Raw genomic sequence first — 8,827 nt, 5'->3', positions numbered from 1 at the left:
GAGGGAGGAAGAACTTCATATTTGTTCCTGAAGAAGAGGGTAGGGGCTGGAACAGGATGGGAGAGGCGTTGAAGGACTGTTTATTGGATAGAAATACACACAGAGATGGACATGGGAAAGAGAAATTAGCCACGGCTCAGCCATTGAAGCACTCATACAGGGAGGCGTTGAGGGTGGAACAGCCACTTGGGTCCGGGTTTGGGTGTGTTGACAGGCTGGGTCAGAGTGGCGTGTTTTCAGGACAAGAGACTGACAGGTGGGTGTGTCCAGTACAATGGCAGAGTGGTGGTAGCAGAGGGGGCGTAGCAGAGGGAGAGAACATGAATATCCTACTGGAAGCCAAGTCGCAGCTTGCAGACCTGCAAAACAAGATAGAGTGGTTAATTAGGAAGGAGATGTGGACTAATAATATGGGTCTAAGTGGGGTGTTATATTTGGGAGCTGAGATGGGTCTAAAGGTCGGGCTTCAACTAAGTGGGCACGAGCCCAGTTCTCCTAAGCACTACGGGCAAGATATGGGCCCTAGTGGAAGTGGGGCCTCGTAAGCCCGCTTCAGGTGCAAACATGAGCTGGAGGATCCGTTTGGAGAATGACCCGAGACCCATTTCCAACGGAAACTCAACTCGCGCGCCGATACCACCATCGGAAGCCGAGACCACCACGATGGGACCTTCGCCGGTGGATCAGACAGCGCCGACAAGGGTGGTGGAGCAGTTCCCCCCATTGCGCGAAACGGAAAAAGAAATTCAGAAGATGGGTATTGAAAATCGCGTGCTGAGACCACCATCGGATGACGCGAGGTTCACGGTGGGTCTTTCCTCGGTGGCTCAGACAGCACCGATGATGGTGGTGGAGCAGATTCTTCCTTTGCGTGAACCGGAAAAATGTATTCAACCAGTTAATTTTTTCCCAGATGAACCTGTCGGTACACAGAACCTGTCGATAGAGACTTTGGACTTTTTGGCTAATGGGAAGGACCTTCACAGTGCCGAGAAATTCTCACAGTGCTCTACAGAGTCCAGCGAGAAGACTCTGGAAGGAGGGGCTGCGAGGATTGTAGAACTTGGGGATGATAGTGTAGAACTCACGGAGACTAATGTGGACATAATAATGGTTCCTGAAACTCAGGTGAGCTCTTTCCCTACTGAAAATGAGGTGGTCAATTTGGTTAATGAGGGTGAATGGGAAGGACAGAATCTGTTTGGAGGGGAGGGAGAATCAGGGGTTAGAGAGCCATTCCCGTTAACTTGCTTGTTTTCTAATGAGTTTGAAATCTCGGAATGGGTATTCAAAATGGTCAAGGATATTCAACATGTGGTGGGAATGAAGAGCGTGGGGTATGAAGAACAGTTTATGGCCCTTCTCACTGCCATTGAGGTAGGCCATTCTCAATCCAAGAAATCTGGTTCCAAGAAGCAGAGGGAACTTAACAGACTAAAATGGTCATTGAATGAGGGGAGCTCAAGTCGCGATAGGAGTAAAGGGAAGGGTACACATGTTTCCTTATGAAGCCAAAAATTGTGTCTTGGAATGTACGCGGGTTGAACGAGATTAATAAACGCCATCTTATAAAGAATTTGCTTAGGGATTGGAAAGCGGATATCGTGTGCTTACAAGAAACCAAGCTGAAATTGGTGTCTAGGAAAATAGTGAGAAGTTTGTGGTGCTGTCCATATGCGGATTGGGTATATTTGGCTTCAAATGGGGCATCGGGTGGGATACTAATGATGTGGGATAAAAGTGTGGTGGAAAAAATGGAGGAGTTTGTTGGGGAATACACAGTGGCGTGTTCTTTTAAAATGGTGGAGAATAATTTTTTATGGGCGTTTGCAGGTATATATGGACCAAATGATGACACTATCAGACAATGTTTGTGGGAAGAACTTGAGGGAGTGTACAGTTGGTGGGACCTCCCCTAGTGCATAGGTGGTGATTTTAATGTGGTAAGATTTCCTAGTGAGAGGTCTGGTAATAGTCGGATTTGTCTTGCCATGACAGAATTTTCAGAGTGCATCTTTGATTTGAATCTGGTGGATCTCCCACTGATAGGTGGGCCTTTTACCTGGTCGAATAGTCAGACGTGGTCTCGTCTAGATAGATTCTTATTATCGTCGGATTGGGAAATTCATTATCCGGAGGTATGTTAGAAGAGATTACCGCGACTATTTTCGGATCACTTCCCCATTTTATTGGATGGAGGTGGTATCCAAGGAGGCCGTAGATATTTTAAGTTTGAAAACATGTGGCTCAATAGTGAAGGTTTTGTGGAAAGGGTTAGGCAGTGGTGGTCTTCATATCAATTTTTTGGTACCCCCTCTCATATACTTGCAGGCAAATTAAAAGCTCTAAAGAATGATTTAAAGCTTTGGAACCTTCAATCTTTGGAGATATAGGGGTACAAAAGAGAGCCAGGATGGAGGAATTACAGAACATTGAGAAGATCACTGAAGTTAGAACGCTCACAGTAGAGGAAGTCTCACGTAAGGCAGAACTTGTCTCAGAGTTGGAAATAGTATTATCCTTGGAGGAAATCTCATGGCGTCAGAAGTCTAGGGCACTTTGGTTAAAAGAATGGGACCGAAGTACAAAATTTTTTCATAGAGTGGCTAACTCTCATAGGAGAAATAATACCATTGAAATGCTTAAAATCAATGGTAGTGAAAGCACGGAGGCTTCAGAGATCCAGGAACATGTGGTGACTTTTTATGAAACTTTATTTAGAGAAGGCGAGGGGTGGAGGCCAAAATTAGATGGACTTGGTTTTGATTCAATTGAGTCACAGACATTGTCATGGTTGGAAAGACCTTTTGAGGAAGAGGAGGTGTATGAAGTGGTCAGAGGAATGGTGAAGGATAAAGCACCAGGTCTAGACGGTTTCTCACTCAGTTTCTACCAAATCTGTTGGGAGGTTGTGAAAGATGACATTATGAATGTATTCCAAGAATTCTTTATGGCGGGGAAGTTCAAGAAAAGCCTGAATGCTACATTTCTTGTTCTGATTCCAAAGAAGACTGGAGCATCGAAAGTGAAGGACTTTAGGCCAATTAGCCTTATTAATGGGCTATACAAAATAATTTCCAAGGTGCTTGCAAACAGGCTAGGGATGGCCATTGGTAAGATAATCTCAAAGCCACAGAATGCTTTTGTAAAGGGTTGCCAAATTTTAGATTCTGTCTTAATCGCCAATGAATGTCTGGATAGTAGGTTAAAGTCTGGTATTGCAGGGATTATCTGTAAACTAGATATGGAGAAGGCATATGATCATGTGAATTGGGACTTCCTCTTGTATTTATTGAAGAGATGCGGCTTTGGGGAGAAATGGTGTAGGTGGATCAGATGGTGTATTTCAACGGCAAGATTTTCAGTTTTAATCAATGGCAACCCAGAGGGCTTTTTCAACAGCTCACGAGATTTAAAACAGGGAGATCCCCTATCCCCTATATTATTTGTTATCATCATGGAGGCTCTGAGTAGGATGTTATCGGTGGTAGTCAGCCATGGGTTTTTGTCAGAATTTCTAGTGGGTGATTCGAATAGGGGCTTGATCTCGGTATCTCACCTATTATTTGCAGATGACACACTATTCTTTTGTGAAGCAGAGCAAGACCAACTTCGGGCTTTGAAGGCGCTTCTCTTTTGTTTTGAACCAGCGTCAGGGCTGAGAGTAAATTTTGATAAGTCAGAATTAGTGGCTGTTGGGAATGTCAGTAATTCTCGGCATCTGGCTAACACTTTAGGGTGCAAGGTCGCTTCTTTACCTATGACATATTTGGGGTTACCGTTGGGGGCTATATCAGGGGCGTTAGGTATATGGGATACCGTGATTGAGAAAATAGAACGAATATTAGCAGGGTGGAAGAGACTGTATCTATCGAAAGGAGGCCGGGTGACCTTTATCAAGAGCACTCTTTCTAACTTACCAACATATTTTCTGTCTTTATTTCCAATTCCAGCTTGTGTGGCGGCGAGAATTGAAAAACTATATCATGACTTTCTATGGAGTGGACTGGGAGAGAAATTCAAGTTCCACCTGGTCAGTTGGGATAAGGTGTGCAAACCAATTTCCTCAGGTGGGTTGGGGATAAAGAATTTGCGAACATTTAACCGGGCACTTCTTGGGAAATGGCTTTGGAGGTACACTATGGAACTGGAAGCTCTCTGGAAAATTATGGTGGATTGCAAATATGCCAGGGTATGGGGGGGCTGGTGCTCTAGTGAAAGGAATGGATCTCATGGTGTGGGGATATGGAAACACATAAGACGAGGGTGGGGGGTGTTTTCTCGATATACTAAATTTAGGGTGGGGGAGGGTACTCGTATAAAATTTTGGAGGGATATTTGGTGTGGGGAAGAGGCACTCATGGACTCGTTCCCTATGGTTTTCCGAATGGCAAGTGACCAAGAAGCTTCGGTGGCGAACCTCATGATTCGTTCAGGGGATCAAATTCATTGGAATATACTCTTTAATAGAGCAATTCAAGACTGGGAAATAGACAATTTTGAGACTTTTTTCAGATTAGTGTATAATATGAAGCCAAATGGAAGATGTGGTGATAAGCTGTGGTGGACACCAGCAGGTAAGAGTATCTTCTCGGTGCGTTCCTTCTATAAATCCCTTACCGTACTTCCGAACACCCATTTCCCTTGGAAAAAATTGTGGAGGAATAAGGCACCCCCTAAGGCACTTTTCTTCACTTGGATAGCGGCTCTGGGTAAGATTTTGACTATTGACAATTTAAGAAAGCGTAGGGTCATTATTCAGGATTGGTGTTGTATGTGCAAGAAAGCGGGGAAGACAGTGGATCATCTTTTGTTATATTGTGAGACAGCTAGTGCCGTGTGGAGCGAAGTGTTCAGTCACATAGGTTTAAACTGGGTGATGCCAGCTACTGTGGTGGAATTATTGGCTAGTTAGGTAATACCAGATGGACCCCCACAAATCAAAACTGTATGGAAGATGGTTCCTAGTTGCATTATGTGGTGTATATGGCGAGAGCGTAATGAACGGACATTCGAAGATAAGGAGCAGACCTTAGAGGAGCTTCAAGTTTTATTTTTTCGTACTTTACTGCTTTGGGCTATAGCTGTATATTTTTATGGCCTAAATGTACATGATTTTCTTGTTTCTTTTACAGCAACTTAGATAGGCCTTAACTCTAGTATAACTCCTTGTGTACTTGAGTTATGCTTATTCTTATTTATTCTATCGTTTACTTATAAAAAAAAAAAAAAACAATTATTTCATGTATAAGAAACAGGAACAACAAAAAAAAAAAAAAATGAAGAAAGAAAGAGATTATTTAGAAGGAGATTCTTTCACTCTTTTACATATATCGACGACAGCAAGATAAAATTACGTTCTCTACTTTATTTTTTCTGCTGTACAAACAAGCCAGGCAACACAACAGCAGAGAATAAAGGTTTGCGCTTTTACTTTGGTGGGGTATTTGCAACCTTCCAGGCATATTGAGCAAACACCTCAGTTTCTCTTTCACCTTCAACTTCATTGATGGGCACAGAGTCACTTATTTCTTTTAAATCCTCTGGTGTGAGCTTCAATGCCAAGGATCCAATATTGTTATCAAGATTCTTAACCTTAGTTGTACCTGTACAATCAATTTGTTTCGCATCATGCACTACAGGAGAATTCAATCCACTTTATCTGGAGATGGATAAAGCTATATACAGATGTAAACAAAGAGAGTAGCGTACCAGGGATTGGGATTATATCGTCCCCTTGATGGAGAATCCAAGCCAGAGCTAGCTGAGGGGGAGTGCAGCCATGCTTTGCTGCCAGTTCGGATAATCGAGCATATAGAAGTTTGTTCTTCTCCAAATTCTCCCCCGTGAACCTTGGATGCACAGTCTATGCCAAGAACATTTAAAATGAGCGTAAATATCAATTCTTGCTGCAAAACTACTTAATTTTTCTTACTTGCTACATTGTCAATGAGTGTTATTTTAGCTGTAGTCACCTAGGTACATACCAGGAAGCTCTCAGTAGGCAAGCTTTCCACGATTGCTTTCCCGCCAAAGAACCCGTGACCAAGAGGGCTATATGCCACTATCCCAATGCCAAGCTCTCTGTGAGATTTTACAAAAGTTGCTTAACGATGTATTTGGAATTTCATGATTGTTATTAAAGTGTCTAATATTTCATAACCAATTCAAAGACCATGTAGACAAAACTTCCACCCCTGTCAATAATTTAACGATTGGCTTTGAAATTCAAACAAAATAAAACCTGCAAAGTGGAATTATCTCGTCTTCGATTTCACGGGTCCACAAGGAATACTCCATCTCTAAGGCAGTGATGGGATGAACCGCATGAGCTCTTCTTATTGTGTCGACATTAGCTTCTGACAGCCCAATGTATTTTATCTTTCCTTCCTCCACCAGCTTCTTCAGCTCCTCCATCTACCATTTGCCAAAATTGGTCAGATGGCAAGCAGAAATAAAGTAAAAATGAAGTATAAGACATTGAAATGTATCAAACTACAAAGTTTTGTATGGATTCAGAATGACAAAATATATCTTAAGACTCACAGTATCCTCTATTGGCACTGAGGAGTCCACACGGTGCTGATAGTAAAGATCGATGTAGTCCACATCAAGATATTTGAGACTTTCTTCACAGCATTGTCGTGCATATTCAGGGGTACACTTGACGCCAATTTGACCATCCGCCGCAATAGTAATCCCGAATTTGGTAGCTATTTGAATTTTTTCTCGAGGAAGCTGCTTCAGAGCCTAGAAAGACAAGATGATTTTAACTCCGTCCAACATTTTCTGGAATGTAGATGTGTTCCTAAGGCTAATTTGTCCATTGGATGAAAATCTCAACCAACCATTCGGGCATCCAAAAGAGACACCGGCTAAATCACATTTTGAATGAATTTTCAAGATGATTGGACGGTAAGAAATTACAATACCTTGCCAATCACGATCTCATTATGGTGATTCTCTCCATAAACATTTGCTGTATCAAATAAGGTTATACCCTTATGAAATGCTTCCTTTATAACGGAGCATCCATCTTCATGTGACAGAGGAGCATTCAATATTCCAGAAAGTCCCCCGCTACCAAACCCCAATCTAGAAACCTGCGGCCAGAAAAGGATCCCATGAGAATTGTTTCATGCTAATAAAACTATCTGAGGAAGTCCCCAATCCAATAATCTGGGTTAACCAAATACAGGGCCAATGATCTTAAACATGCATTTTTGAAAAAGGTATGAACAGTGAAACATGACTGAAATCACTTATCCGAACCAGGAAAGACTCAAATCTTGGATTAACTTATAATTATTTATTTACGGATATGGAGATTATCATTGCAATTTGTAGAGAAAAGATTCAAGTAAAGATGGAATATAAGATTTTGAAATTGGAGATTGGCCTAATCCAAATGGGTTGGAGAGAGCAAGAAGCAGCCTACCTCAAGTCCCTGACTGCCAAGTTTCACTCTTGGAATTTGGATATGGGACTTCTCCGCCATCTCAACAAACCACAGCAAAGCTGAAAGACGCTATTACAGGAATGGAAAATTGTAAATTTGCACACCTAGTAGGACTCCATTTATACCCTAATTCCCCCCACCAACTTTAACAGGTGGAATTTTTTCCGTCAAAAGTGGGAAAGACGGCAATCATGTTCATGGTGGGGACACTGTGCGGACATTAGATTTTAATATTATCGAACCAGAAGAAGCACAAGACAATAAATCTGAAAGGGCTAAAAGATTGGCCTGCATTGTCGATTAGTTAGTGTATTTAAAGTTTGTTTGAAAATGGGAGAGACAATTCAAACATGACGAAATTGCTTTGAGTAATGTTCTTCTGTGATCCCCACCATGAAATTGACCAAGTTTTCAGTCATTTATAGTTTTGACTTTTGAGCAGGCTGCAAAGAAGAGCAAGGAATAGTCAAAGAAGAGCAACTTTATTGGAGAAACGTTCATGAAATTGATACATACAATTACATACAGAAGAACATGACGATTTTACTCTTCTAGATACTTGTACTACCACGTCTCGCAGTCACATTCTCAAAGTACTATTTTTTTTTAAAATTGAATGAACCCATAACTCTAGGCCACACGTGAAGAAGCATGATTAAGCTCAGTTAGTCATACAATTATTTTATCTTGGCAAATCTGCCCAGTTTTCCTCCCAACTACCCCCAACAACCCACCAATTTAGCCACCAATTTAGCTGTCAAAGCTGCCCAGCCCACGACTGTATTACTATTACCAAGTTGCTTTAAAAAAACAAAAAAACAAAAACAGAAATGGGACAGCGAAAGTGAGCAGAAAAGGTAAAATTTTGAATACAAACAAATAGCATGATTGGTATCAGTTTGATTCCAACCTAAATTCAAAATGGTTGGAAGCTCTGGCTTTAAAACAAGGTTAGTTGAAGCTATTTGCCCTAAAACACATGATTATTCGTAATGTTTCTCCCAAATTACTTTTTTTTAGTATTTAACACCAGACTCCAAATCAGTTTTAAATTTCCATCCTAGACCGTCCAGTTTATATTATAAGTACAAGCCAATTAATTAATGGAATATGATAAACTTAATTGTATATTTAGAGCATTCTTAATGGATTAATTAAATTTAAAGGACACTTTTAATGAATGTAAAATAAATTTGACTTTTGACTATTTTATTGGTATAAATCTCCATATTAGAATATATATATATTTTTTTATATAACAATAAAATAATATAAGATGAATTTTACTTTATCTATTCACATCAAATTTTCATGTTAGATTATTTATTTATTCATTATATAGTAATGAGTAATTAATAATTAAATAAA

The 8,827-nt window shown here is 40.8% G+C and overlaps 1 protein-coding gene across 1 annotated transcript; it reads right to left on the bottom strand.

The window, feature by feature from the left end:
* Positions 1 to 5,280: 5,280 nt before the first annotated feature.
* On the bottom strand, positions 5,281 to 8,112 carry LOC108989494 (perakine reductase-like). The gene is made up of 7 exons (XM_018963121.2): positions 7,439 to 8,112; positions 6,933 to 7,103; positions 6,547 to 6,750; positions 6,245 to 6,417; positions 5,988 to 6,084; positions 5,713 to 5,866; positions 5,281 to 5,606 (listed from the first exon to the last, which is right to left on the bottom strand). The coding sequence occupies exons 1-7, from the start codon at positions 7,496 to 7,498 to the stop codon at positions 5,431 to 5,433; spliced, it is 1,035 nt and encodes a 344-aa protein (XP_018818666.1). The 5' UTR covers positions 7,499 to 8,112; the 3' UTR covers positions 5,281 to 5,430.
* Between the last annotated feature and the right edge of the window lie 715 nt (positions 8,113 to 8,827).

This window comes from Juglans regia, chromosome 7 (assembly GCF_001411555.2).
Source record: "Juglans regia cultivar Chandler chromosome 7, Walnut 2.0, whole genome shotgun sequence".
Taxonomy (NCBI): Eukaryota; Viridiplantae; Streptophyta; class Magnoliopsida; order Fagales; family Juglandaceae; genus Juglans; species Juglans regia.
This window is presented reverse-complemented; position numbering and strand designations above follow the sequence as displayed.

Coding starts and splice junctions, on each gene's coding strand:
- LOC108989494 (XM_018963121.2), bottom strand. CDS start 7,498: ATGGCGGAGAAGTCCCATATCCAAATTCCAAGAGTGAAACTTGGCAGT. Junction 7,104..7,438: donor TTGGCAGTCAGGGACTTGAG/GTAGGCTGCTTC, acceptor TTCTGGCCGCAG/GTTTCTAGATTGGGGTTTGG. Junction 5,607..5,712: donor CGATATAATCCCAATCCCTG/GTACGCTACTCT, acceptor TTGATTGTACAG/GTACAACTAAGGTTAAGAAT.